The sequence below is a fragment of the Vigna umbellata genome, chromosome 7 (assembly GCF_029865625.1).
Source record: "Vigna umbellata cultivar VRB3 chromosome 7, Vumbellata_1.0, whole genome shotgun sequence".
In the NCBI taxonomy this organism is placed as follows: Eukaryota; Viridiplantae; Streptophyta; class Magnoliopsida; order Fabales; family Fabaceae; genus Vigna; species Vigna umbellata.
Window position 1 is genome coordinate 21,946,898 of NC_142171.1, and position 22,638 is coordinate 21,969,535.

General features: G+C 33.1%; 3 protein-coding genes across 3 annotated transcripts; 1 reads left to right on the forward strand and 2 right to left on the reverse strand.

Annotated features, from left to right (window-relative positions):
- Positions 1–4,905: 4,905 nt before the first annotated feature.
- On the reverse strand, positions 4,906–6,527 carry LOC124834010 (small ribosomal subunit protein eS19z). Its single transcript, XM_047308588.2, has 4 exons — positions 6,346–6,527; positions 5,673–5,763; positions 5,358–5,541; positions 4,906–5,156 (listed from the first exon to the last, which is right to left on the reverse strand). The coding sequence occupies exons 1-4, from the start codon at positions 6,427–6,429 to the stop codon at positions 5,084–5,086; spliced, it is 432 nt and encodes a 143-aa protein (XP_047164544.1). The 5' UTR covers positions 6,430–6,527; the 3' UTR covers positions 4,906–5,083.
- Positions 6,528–7,253: 726 nt separating this feature from the next.
- On the forward strand, positions 7,254–11,399 carry LOC124834011 (pentatricopeptide repeat-containing protein At1g80270, mitochondrial-like). The gene is made up of 3 exons (XM_047308590.2): positions 7,254–7,380; positions 7,677–8,250; positions 10,048–11,399. The coding sequence occupies exons 1-3, from the start codon at positions 7,346–7,348 to the stop codon at positions 11,299–11,301; spliced, it is 1,863 nt and encodes a 620-aa protein (XP_047164546.1). The 5' UTR covers positions 7,254–7,345; the 3' UTR covers positions 11,302–11,399.
- A 1,231-nt stretch (positions 11,400–12,630) lies between these two features.
- On the reverse strand, positions 12,631–14,095 carry LOC124834006 (uncharacterized). The gene has a single exon (XM_047308584.2). It carries the CDS (start codon positions 13,886–13,888, stop codon positions 12,908–12,910), a length of 981 nt encoding a protein of 326 aa, XP_047164540.2. The 5' UTR covers positions 13,889–14,095; the 3' UTR covers positions 12,631–12,907.
- Positions 14,096–22,638: the final 8,543 nt, after the last annotated feature.

The window sequence follows — 22,638 nt, forward strand, 5'->3', positions numbered from 1 at the left end:
TTAATAATGAAATTTTCATGTCACCAGTAATATTATCCATACTATTGTTTTCTTATGTATTGATTTGGAAAGATTCGCAGTAGATAGATATTCGTCTCCATAACTACCATTACCAAATTCATCACCTTTAGCTCATGAGAAAGAGTTGCAATGAGAGAAAGAGTTGTTGGGAAGAGAGGAGATTCTAACCCATTATTTGATGTTTGTTCTGAAAGGTATTTTACATTTTTTTTAAAGGGGCGAAATTAATACATTTTCGGGTTAAATATGTTTATAGTCCCTAAATTATTGGCCGTTTCTGGTTTTCGTCCCTCTTTCAAAGTAAGGTACAATTTGGTCCTCGTTCTTTTCGAAACTTTGGTTTTAGTCCTCAAAAACTAACACCGTTAAAAATGTGTTGACGTGCTAACGGGAGACTGACACAATTTTTTTTTGTCAGAGTTTATCAGTTTTTCTCCAGTGTCACCTCTCTGTCTTCAACTTCTCTTTCTCTCTCATTCCTCCAAACCCATTCCAATTCTCACTCTCATGGGTTGTTACCTCTCCGTCATTCCTTGTGCCCTCTTCTACTTTCTTCAACTCTGAGGGGGCGCGGCCCCGGTTACCGATACTTCGGCGCGGCGAAGAAGCTTCCCGGCGTCAAGTACTTTTTCCAGTACGAAACCACTAATACTCTGCATCCCCTAAAATGAATTGTTCTATATGTATAATGCTGAATTAATACGCATGCAATTGAGCTGTGTGATCAACAAAACCAAACACACGAAATCAAATATAGATGATCAATTACGCGATCCTAATTTACAAATTGAAAACACCTAAGTGTAAAAAAACTAAAAAAGCATCCAATTCAATAGTAGCACTAGCAGCACGGAGTGGAAAACATCAAACAGTAACTGCTTAGGTCTCCGTTACATAGAACAGAGAGTGATCGATCAATCACTTATCATTTTCAATTTGAATTTGGAGTACCTGAAGAAGAGATGCGAGAAGTGGAAGAATCGATGGTGACGAACTTGTCCGAGCTGGATTTGGAGTCGTCGTCATCCGCGGCGGCGAACTCGGACGGTCGGGAGAAGGATCGGACTCTGACCGGCGGCGGCGGCGGGACCATGGGGAAGAAGAACTTCTCGTAGTCGAAGTTTCCGAGGTCGGTGTTCTCGATGATGTCTTCTCGGAGCGCGGACTCCGCCTCCGACAAGCCATTCTTCCGCAGAAACTCTAACACTGCTTCGACGCCATTGGACACAGCCATGGACACGACACGACCAATTCAGAAACCTTATTATTATTGTTGTTGATGATGATAATGTCTGAGTAGGGCAGTGACATGTGAATTAAGAAAGACGGAAGGGACATAAGCGTAATAAAATGCATGGTTTATGATGTGAAAGATGAAGTTGGGTGGAAGATGGAAGGAAGAGAGAGAAGGGGAGAAAATGTGAGAAACACTCCAAAAAAAAATCGTGTGTCAGTCTACCGTTAGCCACGTCAGCTAATTTTTAACGGTGTTAGTTTTAGAGGACTAAAACCAAAGTTTCGAAAAGAATGAGGACCAAATTGTACCTTACTTTGAAAGAGGGACGAAAACCAGAAACGGCCAATAGTTTAGGGACTAAAAACATATTTAACCCTACATTTTCTGAAACACTGACAAATACCGTTTAAAAAGAAAAAAAAATATTTAACCTTTTTATTCTACAACATTTCATAATAAGATTTACTATTTAAGAATAATTCAGAATAGTTTAAAATCAATTCCACTTTTTTTTTTGGTAAGTGCATTTTTTTAGTCGCTTTAAAGGCTTTATCCATAATTTGTTTTTCTTTTGAATTACCCGTTTTGAAAATATTTATTATTATCTTAATAAAAGTATTAAAATAATAGTTATAAATTACAGAAATGATGCCCTTATAGCAACTATGACAAATATTTAAGAAGGGAAATGCACAAAAAGATTAGCATTCAAGAAAATTGTAATTGTAAACTGATAACCTGTGTTGTATAAACTATAATCAATTTGTTTGAATTTGATCTTGATTGTGAATTTTCTGTGCTTGTGAAATAAATGATGCTATTTGATTAAGGGGTGTTACTCCCTCCACCACCACAACTTGCTTCCTCCACCACCCCATTCCCCTTTTACCCTTTTCTTTATTTTTTAATTCCTATTTTACCCTTATTAAAATTTTAGGGTTAATATTATTTAAAATCTCACGTACATTCATTCTCTTTATCATTCTTCCCTCTTTCTCTTTATTATTTTTCCCAGGTTGTCTCTTACGTTCCACTATCTTTGGGTTGTCTTTCATGTTCCACTTCTTCTTCTCTTTTATAGAATTGTGACATGAGAGTGTGGTGGACTTTGTGTTTAGTAAGATTGAAAGTGGGGAAAGCAATTCATCTTCAGCCGTGACTATGGTGGTGCTTCAAGGTGATGGTTCAAAGGCGTGAGAGGGCGTGAATGTGCGTAATAAAACCCTAAAATATAAACCGTATAATCTTTAAACGAATGTGAGCATTCGTCAACGGATGTCAACATCCGTTTAAGGGAAAAAAGACATCCGTTTTCCCTTAAACGGATGTTGACATCCGTTTTCCCTTAAACGGATGTTGACATCCGTTTTCCCTTAAACGGATGTTGACATCCGTTTTCCCTTAAACGCATGTTGACATCCGTTTTCCTTAAACGGATGCTCACATCCGTTTAAAGATTACGGTTTATATTTTACAGTTTTTTATATTAATTTTGAAGATATTTAAATAATATAATTTATATTTTTTGATATATTATTTTTGAATATATTTTGATGTATTTTAATAATGTATTTTTGAGGATCTTTATTCTTATTAGTATATATTTAGATTTTTTTTTTATTTTGCACGTTATATATAGTTAGGGTTTTTGTATATATATTTTTATATATGACTTTTTGTATTCTTTAATAATTTTATAATTATATAAAAAGTTATTTATTAGTTTAATTATAAAAGTAAATAATTAGGATTAAAAAGGAAAAAAGTTATTTTTGTAATTATAAAAGGTTAGTTTGGTAATTCAAAAAATATGTAATAGAATTGGGGAGGTGGAGGGAGAAAATGTGGTGGTGGAGGGAATAACACCCTTGATTAAGATGTTGGGAAGAAAAGGTCAAACTTGGTTGTAAGTTAATTTTTAGTCTAAAATGGGGTCTCAGGTGAATTTCAAAAATAATGGTTTAAATGGAGATATGGTAATTTAGAACTATTATGTAGCTATTTGAAACTTGTTTGAGTGGTGAATTTGTAGAGAATTGGTTTAGGAGTGTATAGTAGAGAATATGTGGTGTCTTGAAATGAATTTTGGTGCATTTTAGGAGTTTTAAAGAGTGAGATTTTGATTTAGAAGGTTTCAGGTAGGTTTAAGTGTTTGAAGTCTATCTTTAAGTTATTTGTGACTTGTTCAAACCTCTAATTGACTTAGTTATAAGTTAAAACTTGTAGAATTAATTTATGATCAATAGAGTAGAGTTTTAGTTGTTTTTGAGTTGGAAATTCATGACATAATGAGTTTAAACTAAGTTTAGGTTGTATTACATACTCTTGGATAGGTCATTGGTGGTTTAGAACACAAAATGAAAGTAGTAGAGGTTAGTAAGAGCACCTAAGATAGGTCAAGTTAGCATGAAGGATGCAATTTTTGTAGAATTGGTGTTCAGCAGAATTATGCAGAGTGGTTGGTTGGGTGAGTTAATGGCTCGTTGGACGAGTAAGTGAATATTTTGACAATGGATTTCAATGGTTGGACGAGCCAGCTTGTTAGGTTGGTGGATCTCACAATCTCTACTTTCCTGAGTAACTGAAGGTAGCTCGTTGGACTAGTTTTGGAGGTTTTGGACAGTGAGTTTCAAGGGTTAGGCGAGTAGTTTGTGCTTGCTGGGTGTGCTTGTGTTTATTGGATGTCATATTTTTTTCCACCGGATGAGTAGGCTCGAGTTGCTTTGGTTATTTTATTTTCCCTTCTCTTTTATGCTTGGTTTTAGATGGTGAAATGCTATATTTAATATTCAATAATGTGATTTTGAATGAATTGATAATATAAAAATTATGATTCAACTCAGGAATAGTTTGGAAAGAATTTCTTGAATGAAATTCTTAATAGTAATTTCAAATAAGTGATGAATTAATATATTCTAACACTTCAATAATTGCATCATCTCATAGAGAAGATGATTATGTGATGAAGTTCTTTATTCATAGATATTAAATAACTTTCTGTGTAGCTTGAGGAGTAAATGTCTCACCTCTAAAGGCAAAACTTGTCAGATTCTGTAATAAAATCTTTACAATAATTTTTTTTTATTATTAACCTACTTTTTTTTTTGGTATTGAACTTGTGGTATTTCCTAATATATTAGACTATTTAATTGAATGTTACAAATCTCACATTCTAAAATATGATAACTAATCAAAATTTTTTGAAAAATACATCTACCTTTTAACTTAAAAATGATAAAAAAGTTATCCAAACAAAACTACGACTTTAAACTTTTTTTTTCGATTAACTTCACACCAACACCAATTTCATCAGACAATTCTTGCATTTTCATTTTTAATCATACTTATTAGAAAATAATATTTCCATGAATGATATACAATTAGATAATGGTTTCAAAAAACTTCTTCAAATTGATTTAATTTCTTTCCACAATATAAAATGAAAATGAGATCAGTGTCCGGTGCTACAAAATTAAAATAGACCGTATTGGCAAATGCATAGTTAGACGACATATGATGAACAATCAAGAATTATAGCCATGTAATCAGTTCAATCTACCATCTTCATTTCATGAGTAAAAAAACAAAAAAAAAAGGAAGAATATCCAAATGAAAAATCAAAAGAAAAAAAAGGTGACGATGTGATCTAATAAAAGACTGAAAGCAAGAACATCGTAAACATTAAGCACGTCCAATAAATAGAAAGACACTCAGTCTAAAATCAAAATTTGCGCATAATCTGTTATCATCACATCTCTCTAACAAAAACCCAAAATCTTAATAGTGCTTATGGAAGCAGACTAGCTCTCAATGGCAGTTTACAGATCAAGGTGCAACCACAATACGTCCAGCAACTTGATCAAGATCCCGCCTGCCACTGGAAGTGATTCTCCTGCCACTGAAACAAAAGGTGAACCAATGTTATCACATGAATAAAGATGCTCAGATTCTTATGCAGAAAGAATAAACAAGAATAGCACCAACAATTGCCAAAAACAAGCTATGCAACATAACTCATAAATTCCAAAGATAAGATCCTTAACATTGTAGTGTACCTAATTTAAAATATAGGAGGCTACCAAATTAGAGAAGAGCTTACCCCTTGGTGTCAAGTTCGATTATGTTCATGGTTTGCAACTGCTGAAGAATGTGACGGGCAATGGCACCACTGCTCTTGCAGAAATGAGGAGGACGGCTACCGTTCCTCTTGCTCCCGCCATAAATCCTCTGAAATGCACCAACACCAAGTCCTCCTCTCAAGTAGATCTTTCTTGCCATGGAAGCTGACATTGTTCAATATTTGAATTAAACACACAACACAACTCACTACCATCTCATTGAATTTTCACTAACAAAGTGCTATTGGCCAGAACATGCTTTAGGAAAACACAATCAACACAAAAAGGAAACTCACCAGCTCTAACATAGTACCAGTCAGGATCATAGGGAGCCAACTCCTTAAATCTTGCTGTTTTGACAATATCAGTCCACTCAGGCAGCTCCATCTGGTTAGAACAAAAAAAAAGAATTTAAATCAACGTATCAATAACAGGATATTTTAAATGACATTACGGACATAAGCCCCGCATTGTTCAGAGAACTAGTCACAATTAAACAAACCCAAAACACAAGGAGCATCATTACAACATATGAAAGACTTTTCTAGAACTAGGTCAATACAGTGCTAAAAGAAGGAGACCAAGCCCAAATGACAAACAAATGCTTCCTTCTGAATCACTTACACAATCCATCATCTATCTCCTATTCCACAACTAATACATTTGTTTAAATATTCAAACGCTCACTTATGATCAAACTCAACACTGAAAAACCCGATTCAAACACACGCAACCTTATACAGAAAACAATTAACACAAAAACATGGGCATGGCCACTTAAGAAAAACATCACAAAAAAATAGACAAAATCAACAATACTCCTATAATCCACTATAAAAGTAAAATCAAAATGAATCAGAAGCAGTTCACACAGCTTAAAACAATCAAAACTGAAAAATGGCTTTGCATTAAACTCATAATCTCAAATTTGAGACCCGTTTTTGATTGAAAAATGACAGAAAGAATGACCTTGCCAGATCGCTTAAGATGAGAAGAGTACGCCTTGACGAACTCGTGGGGAGAAACGTCCTTCACAGTCCTTGCAGTGGCCATGGCGGCTTCTGGTTGTGGTTGATGCACAGACACAGAGAACAAAGGTGGCCCTAGATTATGCCGCGCTCTCTATCTATCAGAATATCTCACAACACAAAAAAAATAGGGTTTGTGACTCAAATATTAGGGTTTTGGTTGAAACTTTTGATGCGGCCCAATGAATATTGGGCCCGGACTCTGCAAATAGGTTAAAGCCCATAGTGTTACTTTATTTTCTGTTTAAGAAATATTAAAAGTTTATGCATTGAATGTTTGTGATTTTTTTTTCGAATAAGATAATCTTATAAAGCTAAAAAAGGTTACAGAATTTTTTTACATATGTTTATGGCTTCCAATTTTAGATATAAAATTTAAATTTATATATCAAATTTTAATACATTTTTATTTTTAAATAAGTAAATATAATGTTTTATTAAAAATTTTACATATTAATAAATGTTTTATTAAAAATTTTACATATTAAATAATGTTTTATATTCACATTAAAAAATATTTTAAAGGTTAATCAAAATCAACTAAAAATATATTAATTGGAAACAAATAAAAATAAATTAACACAAAAGTTAAAAAGTTATATTTATTTAGTTTTAAAATTTTAAGATTAAATTGTATCAAATTTGAGATAATAACAAGTTTTCTCAAAATTTTGAATAAAAATGTTTAATTTTTTAAAAACAAAATAATACATAATCACACAAAAAAAAATTAAAAATTTGTAATTCTTTTAATATAAATTAATAGCATAGATTACAGAGATGGATTTTATAACTAAGTTTAAATTTCAAATTAAATAAACTACACAATTCTTCAAAAATCAGAAATTTAAACCTTCACCGAGTTGAACACTTAAACTTGAAAATGAGAAGAAGAACGTCCCACCAACTATCGTTAGGGTTCGGAAGCGTCTTCAATCTTCATGTCGATTTTGCGTCAATGCGTTTTCCCTATCAAGTATCTATCTTTTCTCTTTATGTAGAGTGGTTATTACCACCATTTGCATGCATTTGCATACATTGCTTCTGTTTCTTATTTCTTATAAAACTAAATTAATTATTATCGCTCCCCCCAATCGTTGCTATTTTCTGTTGTCGTTTTATGTACAGCGTAAACCCTCATTTTCTGTTTCTTCCACTTCTATGTTGTGTAACTGGAACAAAATGTAGCGTAGATTTTTGTTTTTACAAAAGGAAATCTTTTTTTTTTGGAGGGAACTTTATAGGGTTGATATTGTTTCTCTTATTTTATAGGAGACAGGGGCATTCTGTGGAGGTTTCAGGATTACTGTTATGTGGGATGAAACATGACACTGAGAGGTATCTCAGTCCTAACAATGTTTGTGGCTGTTATCCTGCATTGTCAGGTGCAAAAAATGTTTTTTTAAGAGAGAAAAGTTACCGTACTTCACCCGTTATTGGAAAGTTCTTTATGGGTAGTCGCCATTTGTCTTCTTTGGTCAATGAGAAAAGTTGGTATGAGAATATTTTGAAAGAAACAGTTTTGGAACTTGAGAAATCCCTTTCAGCTAAGGCCAGTGGGGAAATTAATTTGGAGGAAGAAGTTGATCAGGAATTTGAGCTAGAACCTAGACGTTTGGATGATCCTATGTCGGAATATGCAAATGATCTGTACCTTGGCTGTCGTGAGCCTTTGAAGAGGAAGACTTCTTTGGAGTTGTTAAGAACCGTTATGAACAGTCCAGCCCCCTACCTTCCTGGTATTCTGAAAAGATTTGCTAAAGCAGTGGAGGATTTGAGCCATTTAGAGGCTCCAAAGATTGTATTTATTCTCTGGAAGCATCATATGTATTACAAGGCTTTGAAGGTGCTTTCTGCAGTTTCTCTTAAATTGCTTAGCCAAGTTTTTTGCAAAATTTATGGGTTGTTTCATTTTGGTAATACTGATGCTAGTCTCTCAAGGGCATTGTTCTTCTACACTTCTTTTAATATGTTTTTTAAATCCAATGACGCATGTATTTGTATAATTTTAGTTATAAACTTTTTGAAATGCCAAGTATCCTCTTGGTGTTCAAATATGCTTAAATACCAGATTCTTTGCTTGTTTATCTCCATGTTGAGGTCCAAGAGACCAGCTGGTATTATGGCCAGTGAAGCTGCATTTTCTATTTTATACACTGTACTGGATTTAATTCCATACATGCCTTTGCCAAATAGCATGAGTTTTTGAAAGAATTGGTTCGTGACTTGATATTGGAGCCTCTATGAGTAGCTGTTCAGGAAATCCCTGTTGTCAACTATAGGTTGATTTTTAGCACAAGACAGGGTTTGTTGCATCAAGCCCAAATGCCTTTTCTTTTAAAGGGATGTGTTAAGTGCCATGGAACAGTTCATTTGCTTTCACCAACAACTCAAAGCTTTTCAGATAGTTGGTTTATAACATGTTATGCTCACATTTTTCATGTATTAAACTGATTTCATTTGTCACATCCATATAAATTGGTAGCTTTTAGGTTCTGTTTGGTGTAAAGAATTATGATAACTATAATCTGATATTTGTTGTGTCAACATGGTTTGATAATGTTATCTTGTCGTGTATCCTATCCTGTCACTGTAGTGTAGTTCTTGTCGCAAAGTGAACTGAGTTAGGTTTCTCTCCCTGCTGTAGTGTATCCTATCCTGTCACTGTAGTGAAGTAACAGCATATGCATATGATAAGTTTCTCTCCCTGCTGTTTTCTTTATATATATAATATTCACCCATGCATTTCGATTATAATAGTATTTAGAATATCTTTTTCCTAATTATTCAAATAATTTTTAAAGAAAAATTTAAATTTTTTTTTTTTTTTTTTTGGTTTTAAAAAAAAAAAAAAAAAAAATTCCTTTTCTTCAACATTAATTTACAAAACTTATATAATTTTTTATAATTTTAAGAAAGTGTAAGTACATTTTGTTTTTGTTGATATTAATTTATATGATAATATAAATAATAGTTTTTCTATTTAACATATTATCTTATATGCATTTATATTTATAATTATTGTGTCACATAGATTTAATTTATATTATTTATTAGGATATGGAATTAAATACTAATTATTTAAATATTTTTTAATATATAACTTATAATTTAAAAAACTTATTGTTTTTTATAATATAAAAAATAGTTATATAAATAAAAATTGAAATTGTATAATTTAGTTAAATTCTTTTAATAGTTTTCATAATTTATAAAAAAACTCAAACTAAGTCAATTTTTATAACATTATGTATTCAATAATAAATTGAAATTTAAACATAATTAATGTTATATCCTAACATTATTTAGGTTGTTATACTATGCATCAAACACTTGATTTGATTATATATTATTCTATAATATTCTAATCTTAGCATATTATATTCTCTCATCCTTTCATATATGTCCACTAGGCGAGCCCTTAGTTATGAATAATTATTTGCGCAATAAAAGAAGAAATCAATTTACTTGTAAAAGGGATAAGAGTGAAATTTGTATGTATGATTCAATGCATTTAGAATGTTATTGTGATAAATAAAATCTGCAGGATTAGTATTGTCTCTTACGTTTTTAGCGTGCATTAAATTATTAAACACGTTAAGAGGCTGAAAATGTTTTCTTTCCGCTGTTATCTGTTTTGCAGATTTTGGAATGGTTGGAGACCACGAAACAATTTGAGCATAGTGAAAATGCCTATGCCTCTCATCTCGATTTAATAGCCAAGGTCCAGGGAGTTGATGTGGCAGAGAAGTACATGAAGAATGATGTGCCAGACTCTTTCAAAGGTGAATTACTGTACAGAACTCTTCTAGTAAACTGTGTCCGCTCTGGCAACATGGACAAATCAGTGACCGTTTTTGAAAAAATGAGAAGTTTAGGTTTGCCGATTACTATCTATACTTTGAATCAGATGATCATTTTGTACAAGAAGTATGACAGAAGAAAGATACTCGGCATATTATCATTTATGAAGAACGAAAATTTAACTCCATCTTATCTTACATACAGGATTCTGATAGCCACCAAGGGTGAAACTGGGGACATAATAGGGATGGAACAATTGGTTGACGATATGAAATCTCATGGTTTGCAACCTGATATTCATTTCCTGACAGACTTGGCCAGATTCTATATTTCTGAGGGATGTAAAGATAAAGCCATCTCTATACTGAAAGAAATAGAAAGAGGAAACTCACATGAATATATTAGAGCACACACTAAACTGTTCTCTCTCTACGCCTCTCTTGACATGACTAGTGATGTAAGCAGAATATGGAACCATTGCAAGTCAGACCCCACAATGATGGAGTGTGAAGCAGCAATAGGAGCATGGGGCAAACTGGGCAAAGTTGAGGAAGCAGAAGCAGTATTTGAAATGGCGATGCAAAAATTTAAGGGCCCCTCATCCAGGCACTGTTCTGAACTTGTAAGAGTTTATGCTCTGAATGACCAGATATCGAAAGGTAAGGACTTTATCGAGCGAATGAGGCATTCGAGATGTTGGTCTGGTCCACTGGTTTGGGATGGACTTGTGAGATTCTATGTTAAAGCTGGTGATGTGGATAAGGCAGCTTCGATTTTAAGTAAGGCTGCCGAAAGGCAATGTGGGGGTGCGGTGAAGCCATTATTCAGCTCTTACATGGTTGTGATGGAACAGTATGCAAATTGTGGAGATGTACATAATACTGAGAAATGGTTCCATAAAATGAGGCAGTGTGGATACACTGGTCGGCTTAGGCAATTTCAGATTCTGATTCAGGCTTATTTGAAGGCCAAAATCCCTGTTTATGGGATCAGAGAAAGAATGAAGGCTGAAAATGTTTTCCCAAATAAAGAATTTAGCATGCAGTTGACAGAAATTGATGCACTGAAGAGTGTTTACGTAATAGATCCCTAGTATGTTGAAGTTATGAGATAGGTGCTCCATTAATTGCATTTTAACAAGAAACCAATTATATATTCAACAAGGGAAATATTATATTATATTCTGGCTAAGATTGTCACATGCTGCTATTCTGCCACAACTCGCCGTTTAACAGAGTATTCCATTCTTGTGCAGTGTAACCAGTTAAAAATGGGCTTATTTCTAGTTACATTTTTTTGTTCTCAGAGGAGAGGGGGGGCACTTTATCTCTTATGTTTAAATAAACATAGTTAATGACGGTAACGTGCACACCATCTTGTGTTTAGAAAAAAACTTTTTTTCAACATTAACGTGTATTTCTTAGGGTCCTTGTATGCTGTTCGTTTTTCAAAATAATCTAGTAACATGAATCTTTTGACACAGTAACCAGAAGATTCAATAGACAGGGAGTTCTGATGTGCTACTGAACTTCCCTCTCACGTTAGATATTCGATTTTAATTTCAGTCCTGTTTTTATTTTTATCTAAGTTAAAATTGTTTGTTAATTTTTCATTTTAGAAGTTGTACTCATTTGTATACGTGTCAATTTAAAAACCGTGTTTGTTTTACATGTTTGTCAATGAAAACATGAAGTGGCTTCTGTTCAACCCAACTTGTTCAAGATGTTATTAGGCACAAGTTGCCAAAACTCAACGCACAAAGTTTTGAAATTTTCTTTTTCTCGGAATGTGTTTTTTCTTTGCTCTTCCAGGGTTTGGGTATAGCAATCTCGACTTAAACCCATCCATATTAGTTCAAATGGCCAAAGGATTAGCAAGAATCCAACCACTTATCTGTCAGTAGTAATATTTTCTGCGATATTCAGCAACCAGTATGTTTTTATCAGCAAAAGTGCTTTTTCTTTGAGGTTAACTGCCACAGTTCCAACCCACAGCGCAGGGAAAGATTTAGCATCTGATTGTTATTGTGAAAACACAGGTCTCACATCTCATAATGTTTCTAAAGGACATCTCGGCCTTTATTCCTTTACTTTTGCAGAAAAAATATGCCTTTACACCTCCTTGAAACATAGTAAAGTTAACAGGTTTGACTGCTTTTCTTTAGCATCCTAATCAAGAACATACCCCCAATTTTCCTCCTGGCGCTTGATGCCTTCAAAAACAGAACAAAAGGCAAACTACACAATCACACACCAAGACCCGAAGTTAAAAATTTCACAAAGACAATCTTCTAAGAAAGAAGAAAACACCCTCCCTCGACAATCACCCCCCCTTCAACCATTTCAAAGGACTACGACAATGATAACATGATATACAACTTGAAAGAACCATAGATGATTTTACTTCATTATTTAGCAACATGTAAAAAGAGCAAATCTGAACCGACCAAAGCACTTCCACCTTGTGGTTCAGCTCATAAAATTCAATCAGAACTTAGGAAGTTCTATATATACCAAGTAAAAAAGAAAAACGTACCAAAACAAAAAAAATCCAATACCATTCCATACTATATACCACAACTCTATTGTGCGCCGGTAGCTAACTGGCTCATAATAACTGGATCATTGATTAACCATTCCCATTCTTCTCCTTCTCAAAAATCTAGAATCTAACAATCATCATTGTCATCATTCATTGTTTCAGCCCCCTTCTTCTTCTACAAAATTTAGAACTTGGCAGACATCATTCTCGTCAGTGCAGAAATAAGGCCTCTTCCCAACCAATTCAGCAACTCTCTTCGCAGCACCAGAGTCTCTGGGACTTTCATTAACACACTTAACAGTCTTAATCTTCGGAAGCACCATCACCTCACCCGCCACCATCGACGACACAGCTTCTTCTTCTTCCCCGTTCTTGGGAATCTCCCACCTCTTCTTAACCCTAATCTCATTTCCTCCCTCTGGCAACGACCTCTTCCTCATATCACCACCGCCATTATACCTACTCGCCACCATCCTACCCTGCTTCACCGTCTTCTTGTTACTCTCACACACCGATTTCACCTTCTCCCTCTCAAACATCTTCCTAGCCTGAATCTGACCCTGACCCACCCAACTTTCCTCTTTCTTCTTCACTCTCCCCACGGTCTTCGCCCTCGATTCTTCCTCGATCTCCGGAAGCTTCCAGAAACACGATTTCCGGCGACTCTGCGTGCTGGCCGGCGTCGCCGCTATCTCCGCCGGCCCCATGCTCATCCCTCGCCGCCACGCGTTGTGATTATTATTAGTGCTCTTTACCTTAGTCTTCGGTGTTTCTTCGAGTTTTCTCAAAACGGCGGCGTTCGGGCGCGGCTCCATGAACTTCGCGGGAACGGCTCTGCCCACCACGCGCTTTCCGCGCTTGGCCTTCTCGAGGCGCAGCGCGTCGAGGCGCGTGGTGAGTCTCGTGATCTCGCGCTCGATTGCTTCGATTTCGTCGTCAATGTTTCTGTTGTCATCGGAAGAGAGAGCGAAAGCCTTGGTCTTGGTGTTTTTCTTGGGTTTCGGGGAGGAATTCAGCGCGGTAGGACTCAGGTTTTCTTTGGTGCACTCGGAGGAAGACCAAGAAGTCTTCATCGGGAAGAAGGCGTCGTCGCCGTGGTCGTCGAAGGCGGCGTTGTTCCACACTTGAATGTCGTTCATGGTTATTGTTGATGTCGTTTTGGTCGCTGTTGTTGCGTTTTTTAGGTTGATCGTTTAGGGTTTTGAATCAGAATCTGGTTGTCTTTTGAATGGAAGAAAGTGTGAGAGTGAGGGAATTATTTGTATTTTGAGAAAAAGTGACCGTTGGAGAAGGAAGAATGAAGGGAAATCAAATTAGACGTTGGTGAAGGCTCCATCTAGGCCGTTGGATGGGAAACGGCTCCTCTCATACATCACGCTCCGATATGAATTAAAGTTCATAGATTAGGGAAGTATTATGTTCTAATATTTTTTAAATATCTCGATAATGTAATAAAAAAATAATTCAAATTACATATTGATGATGAAAATATTTGTATATTGTTACTATTTGAAACATATCTTTTTTAAATCAAGGAGAGATTAAATTTTATAATTATTTTAAAAGTTGTACTTGAAGTGAGTGATTTTTAATTAGTATAATAGTAATACAAGAAGAAGAATGGTAAAAAATCTAATGATTCTAAACTATTGGTGCGCTGGAATTTGACTTTATTTATATATGTATCAATTGGGAGTAAGCTGAAAATAAAAAGAAATAAAGGGTAAACTGAAAAATAGAAAGAAAATAAAAAGAAAGTAAAAGAAAAAGATAAGTAAATGTATCATCTCAATATATAGAGATAACAAAAACCTAAATGTAATTTCTTTTTTGACTGGATGAATAGAAAAAGAAGCGTGAAAAAATGGAAATATATCATATGGAAAATATTTTATGCAACACTAAACTTTTAATTTTTATCTTATTATTTTTCTTAACATAATAAGATCGTCAAGTTAGAGGGATTGAAAATATGCAGAACATAAATGTGAAATGTTTTCTCAGCGATCGACAACTAAAGAGACAATTCAGGTTGATTATTGATGAACTTAGCAATTTTATGGTGATGTTGATATAAGTAACTATAATTAATAGGATGTTATAGATTTCTAAATAATTCAGTAGAAGCTCAACGATTGTGGAATATAGGGAAAGATTTAGGTTTTACGTATTGAGGGGAGGAAACACATCATAAAATAAATAACAGAAATGGAAGACAAAATTCCAAGGAAATAATAGAAAACTTCAATCTCCAAAGTCTTCCTCTCAAGTTCCTTTCAAGTAAGAAATGAGTTTAACTTGACTAATAGTCTAAAATAAATTTTAGAAATAATATTATTTATATAACACGTATAAAATATATATTTTATTAAATAGTTTTATATTATAATTTTTAATATTTTTATATCATATTTATTATTATATTATTAAATAAAATATATAATACATAATTTAATGTTTATTATAATTTATTTATTAATTTATAATGACGTAATCTATACTATAATATATATATATATATATATATATATATATTTAATTTTTGTGAAAAATAGAGTTGAAACCTTATTAAACATAAGATCTTTCTGTATTCCATTTAATTTTTTAAGATAAAAACATTAAAAGAAAAAACGGATATGAGAACGTTAATTTAATATTATTATAAAAAGGTTAAAAAAAAGAAAAATAAACTGACATTATCTTTTGGTTCAATATATTTTATTAACACGTGTTAAAAATATTTTTTTTTTTTAATAAATATTTTTCTTGAATATAATTTTTTATCTAATAGTATGATCACACTTATTTGATGAACAATTAATTATTAAATTAATATTTTATCTCTTATTTTTAGAAGAAAAAAAAGATAAGAATAGATATTTGTCTCTGTATTTGAGATTTATAATTTTATCTTATAGACTTTCTAATCTGTACTTTCTAACTCTATTTATTTTCAATATTTATTTTAATTAATTTTAGCATTTTTTAGTATTTATTAAAGTTAATTAAATTATTTAATTTTAATAGATACATTAATTAACATTTTAAATTGATGAATATTTATTTTAATTAACTTTTTATGTTGATGTTAATATATTTATTTTTAATTTTTATTTTAGTTAATTAAATTGACATCAACACAAAATTAATTTTATACATTATAATTACCATTAATGTATAAAGTGCATTTCTTGTATTAATTGTAACTAGAACTTAGATAAAAAGATTTTACTCTAAAATAACTTATGTGTGAATTTGTGTTCTTCTTTACTTTTTAATTAATGTTTTTATTTTTTTTACATTTGGAGAAGTAAAGTGATATATATTTATATTCATTGACACATTATAAAGTAAAATAATTATAAAAGAGAAAATTTGTATATTTTTAGAAAGAGAAAAATAAAGAATGGTAATATTAAATAAATGTAAAAAAATTATATATATCAAAGTATCATTTTTAGATTTGGAGTTGTAGAAGGTTATTGTTTGTATACAGTTCTTTGACAAATTAAAAGTAATTATATTTGTAATAAATTAGAAATTGATTGCATTTCTTTTTGTATTTAAAATAAATATTTTTTTTAAAAGAAAAAAGAAGACCCATGGGCTATGAAGTGCTTGAAAATCACTAGAAGGGGGAAGGGTTGAATAATGTTAATGGAAAACTTTTTTGCATTTTTTTTATATAACACGTTATCAAGCTGTTGAAATTTTCTTTTAAAGGCTTAAACACTTGATGAAAGTGAATAAACAATGGTAGATTTTGATGTGTTATTCAAAATTTTGATGTATTATTCAAAATATATCCTGTAGTGTTTTGTAAAAGCCTCCTTTATGAAAAATAATTGTTTAGCTTAGAAGATGTGTTTTGAATGTAAAGCACAACTGCAGGTTTTTGTAAGAAGATTGTTTAGGTAAGAGAATAGATAATTGCATAAGTATTTTATACTGGTTCGCTTCAATTGAACTATGTCCAATCTCCTCCACAGAGGGTTCTACTATAATATCTACACAATTACAAATGAGTATTTCGCACCACTCTTGATATCTAAGTTTTAGCACCACTCTTGGTACTCAACAACCCTAGCCAAGATTTTCTTTGAGTATTCGAACCATTCTTGGTACTTAGCAACCTTGCTAAGATTCCTCAACTCAAATTGAGTTCAATTGTGTCAACACTCAATTTCGTCCGGGTAAATAAATAAATAATAATGAAATTTATTTTATCTTATTTATTTTTTTATGTTGTTCTATTTTATGTTATTGTTATTTTAAGTTATTTTGAGCCATTGTATTTTATTATATTGTATTTTATTCTGTTTTATTATATTGTGTTTTATTTTATTTATTCTTGGTTATTCTAATTTTATTTATTTATTTATTTAGAGTTATTTTATTTTAGTCTGTTTTATTTTATTTTACTTTTACGTTCTTTTACTTTAATTCATTTTGTCAAATGTTAAAAAAAAAAAGAGAAAAGAAACAAAACATAAAAATGTCAGTCCAATTTGAGCCAACTTTAGCTTTTGGCTTTTTGGTTCCATCACGCCATCTTCCATTCTGATGCAAATCTTCTGCTCGCCATGCATGCTGCATCTACACTATTTTACACTATTTTAGCGGAGCAGAACATGAGGCTGTTGCAGGAAGCAACCATTAGACAGGCCATGCTTTTGACTTTAAGCTTCATCTGAAGCGTGAACAAGGCTAAAGGGGGAACCATTTTGGGAGACATCAACACACAGAACCCATCATTCGCCTCTCATAAAAACTTCTATTGACTCTCTACTCACTAAACAGAGGGACACTACTCTCAACTCCTCAAGAATTTCCTCCGTCGGGCACACCCACCATTCCCCAACCTACATCCTCATTCACTCATTTTCCTAGCCGCTACCCACGGTGACAACAGAAACTCCAACCTTTGTCTCCCTCGCAAGCCACCATCAACCGCTTGGATTCTCCACTAGACCTTGACTCCCCTCACCCAATCATCAACCATCATCCATATTCACACATCGCCATAGCCATCTTGACACTTACGGCTACTACCAACACCCTTCCACCATCCTCATCTCAGTCAAATATTAAGTTTCATCCTTCTTATCATACTTCTCTCCTATTTCCCCTGCATTCAAACAAAAACAGAGAAGCCCAATTCAACATCCTGTTCGACTTCACCCATCAACACAAAAATCCTAAGGGCCACTTCCATGCAAAGACATAAAACACAATACAGAGGAGGCATTCCCAGTCACGACATTGTGGTGTGGCAGTGAGCGGCAGCATCGACGAGGAGCCACGATTCGCGGTAGTGAACCTGGGAAAAGATGAACCCCATTTGAAGGGGGAAGGTGAGCTGGTAGCATCGGTAGCGGCCTCCAAGGCTAACGGCGGTGAAGTAGAGATGGTCACCTGCATCAACGACGCGGTATCGGCGGTGGCTCCGACCGGTGGGAGGGGAGCGTCGGCGAAACCATGGCCTGATGTTTGTTTGTCCATGAGAAAGTGGGGGTTCCGTTTTGTGTTGAAGGAGAGGAGATGAATTAGGGGTAAGGGCAGCTTTCTTGGCTTCTTTTGTTTGAAGTAGAAACGTCGTTGTGAATCTAGAAGAAGGAAGAAACCTGGTTTCTGATCTGAGAGAAAAAATGGGCCTTGGGCTTGGACCGTACCTCTAGAAATTCATTGTTCCACCCCTATCCTCATGGCCTCAGACTATACACACATTCCTGGATTTTAATCTTTGCGCTCCTACTCTTTTACTGAGCTTTTCTTGTTGAGTAGTAATACAGTGACACGCCTACGTGTCACTTACACTCATATGACACGATCCATGTCATTTTTCTTTTTTTTAATTTTTTACTGATTGAGGGTAAAAAGGGGAGAAAGGTAAGTTTTGGTTTCCTCTTCTTTTGGTAGTGAATGAAAAATATCATTTAAGTTAACTTTCTCTGACTTTCTTCTCTCACGTTCTCTCCTTCTTATTGCTTCGCATTTGCGTTTTTGAGGTGGTTGAATCGGTGCTTGTGGAGGTTTTTCGTGGGTTTGAAAGTGTAGCATCATTTTGCCGTTCCCAATCGGTGGTTTTGCAGGTTTTCGGTGGCTGTGAAATTGAGGGTTGTGGAGGTATCCGGTTGGCGTTTAGATTTTTCTGACTTTGAGGTAGGGGTTTTCAATTTTTTTCTGATGGATCCATTTATTTGTCGTTGTAGACCGAATGTATTTGGCTCTTTCATTCTTATTTATCGAGAAGTTTGGCTAACTTTTTCATTCTTATTTTCTTCTCTAGAAAGGGTTTATAGATAGGTTTACGCTAACAGTTCCTTAGCGAATGGCTTAAGCCACATTTTCTTGTCTTAAGTTATCAGCAGTAAGAAACGCCCTGGAGTTCTGTGATGAACTTTCCTTGTTATAGTACTAATTGACAATACCCTCTTTGGTATAGGGTAGTACATGGTTCTCTTAAGTACCTTGCCAAGGATCTTGGAATCATCCAAAACACTGTTCTACAAGGTACACCTTTTTTTCCTTAGTTGTAGTTGCAAATTAGTTTGCACTGTTTGATTCATATTATCAGAAAAAGAAATTACAGATTCTAGAGGAACATTATATATCATTTTTGTTGTACATAATCTCTTTAAAAAATAACCACATAGGACTTAGTAGATAACCACTTACTGCACCAATAAATTTGATTAAACCTATCCTAAAAACCTACAACATTTGTTGTTCATAAGCAATTGAGTAAAAAACCACATAACACTTACTATATAACCACTTACTGCACCAAAAAATATATAACACTATTGTTATATATTATTATCAATAACGACAACTAAATAGGTAAACATAATAAACTTGAAGATTGTGTATATAATGCAGGGTTGTTAGATTCTACTGTTAACGATTTACAATTTTATGTTTCAACTCTATAACAGAGTAAATGAAATAACAATATAAGTCTAGATGCAATGGTCGTGATATGTGCATTATTTTGTAGTTTAATAAGACATGACAAAGATATTAATGAAATTGTAAACTGAATTTATTAACATTGAAGCTATCTTGTGAGCTTTTCTTTTGTCTTGGTAAATAGCTTTACCTTTAATAAAAAGTTCATTTAAGGGTGTACTTGTACCAACCATTAAATTTTAACCATCAAAAATAGGTGTTGTTTTGATGAATTTGCCTTGAAATTCGATTTGGCTTGCAGCAAGACCTGGTTCAGTGATTTAAAATGGAACTAAATGATTAAAACAAGTAAAGCAAAGTACTGAAAAGGATGAAGAACCGTGTAGCCTAGTCAAAAACCAAAAACATCAAAAATGGTTTTCTTTGAGGCATTTCATCAAACACCTTTGGTTTTTATCAAACAGTTTCGAGTTAAAGCCATTTCAACTTGCATTTTGATTTCTTTGCTTTCTTAATCTGTTCTAGCACCTTTCTTAGGATCCATTTGATTGCCTACTTATATTCTATACCTATTTTTATTGCTTTTAAGCTTTTTGACCCAAAAGAAAGTTGCTACTGGAGATAAAATGCCTAAAACAAATCAGAAAGAGTGTTTGTGAGGTTACACCTAAAGTAAAATTGTCTTGACCTAGAGAAAATTTTGTTATAGTTTCCAAGTGCTGAAAAATCCATTTTGCCAAATCTGAATTGTGCCCTTTTAGTGAGACTTTTACAGTTTCTAATTTGAAAAGAACTTGAAGTGATTAAAAGGGTTTTGAATTAAATTGGTTGATCTGGTTTACAACTCAAGGTGCAGATTTTAACTTGCCAAAGTTGATCAAAACAGTTTCACCAAGTCTTGATTAGATGATTTTGCCTTTCTTGTCTAGCTAATTTAGTTCTATCTAGTCTGGAATATTTGGTGGTTATAACAGTGCAGGTCTACAAAGTAGTGCGTTCTGGTCTACAAAAAATGTGAAACAACAATGTATAAAGGGTGAAGGATCCAAACAAGCATGGAAGCAACTCAACAAGTTTCAAAGTAGTGCATACACGGAGCAATAGAGTAGTGTAGCTGGATCCTCTTGAAATTCTAAATTTGTAATCTGTTTTAGATTTAATTTTCTTTTATTTTCTTGTAAAAAGGTCATTTAAGACCAAGTGTTTGGAAGAGTCCTTGATGTAACACTACCTGCACTAAGTAATATGACCCTTTATATTTAACTTAAAACATTTGTTTTTTTAATACTTAAAACATTTGTTTTAGTTGTACATAACAAGGTTAATAAACACTTACTGTACCAAACTAATATCATCCTTCATATTGAACATAAACATTTTTTTTAACAAAACCAGCTTCAGAAATAACCACATTAGAATGAGTACACAACCAATTACTGGACTAATAAATGTGATGAAATTTATCCTCAAGAACCACTACATTTGTTCTACATAACAATTTTAGTTGTACAGAACCAATTTCATAAATAACCACATAAGAATGAGTACATAACCAGTTATTGTACTAATAAATGTGATGAAATTTATCCTCAAGAACCACTATATTTGTTCTCCATAAAGTGTTTCATATTAGACTACAAACCCTTGATTGAATAGCCACTTATTGGACTAACTAATATTATCTTTCGTATTCAACTTAAGCATTTTTGTAGATATACATAAACAACTTAAGAAATAATCACATATAATTGAGTACATAATCAGTTATTGCATCAAACTCATTTGATCCTTCATATTGAACTTAAACAGTTTTTTAGTTGTTCAGAACCAATTTAAAAAACCAAATACAAATGAGTACATAACCAGTTACTACACCAATAAATGTGGTGAAATTTATCCTCAAGAACCCCTAGATTTGTTCTACATAAGGAGTTTGATACTACACCACATACCCTTGATTGGATAACCAGTTACTACACCAAAATCATTTAATCCTTCATATTGAACTTAAGCAGTTTTTTAATTGTAAAAAATCAGCTTCAGAAATAACCAAATACAAATGAGTACACAACCAGTTACTACACCAATAAATGTGGTGAAATTTATCCTCAAGAACCCCTAGATTTGTTCTACATAAGGAGTTTGATACTACACCACATACCCTTGATTGGATAACCAGTTACTACACCAAAATCATTTAATCCTTCATATTGAACTTAAGCAGTTTTCTAGTTGTAAAAAATCAGCTTCAGAAATAACCACATACAAATGAGTACATAACCAGTTATTGCACCAATAAATGTGATGAAATTTATCTTCAAGAACCCCTAGATTTTTTCTACAAAAGGAGTTTGATACTACACCACATGTCCTTGATTAGATAATCACTTATGCATCAAACTCATTTGATCCTTCATATTGAACTTAAGAGTTTTTTAGTTGTACAGAACCAACTTCAGAAATAACCACATAAGAATTAGCACATAACCAGTTACTATACAAATAAATGTGATGAAATTTATCCTCAAGAACCACTATATTCGTTCTATACAACGAGTTTCATAATAGACCACAAACCCTTGATTTGAATAACCACTGGACTAACTAATATGATATTTCATATTCAATTTAAGCATTTTTGTAGATGTACATAACCAGCTTAAGAAACAACCACATAGGACTGAGTAAATAACCAGTTACTGCACTAATAAATATGATGAAATTTATTCTCAAGAACCACTACATTTGTTGTATATAACAACTTCCTTACTACACCACATACCTTTGATTGGATAACCACTTACTGCACCAAAAGTAATATAATCCTTGATATTGAACTTAAGAATTTTTTTTTTATTTTTAACCACATAGGACTTAAGACATAACCAGTTACTGCACCAAAACTTGTGAAATTAATTTTTGACCAACACTTGTTTAATTTGTGTTTCATTTGTGTAGAGTGGGCGTAATTAATTGC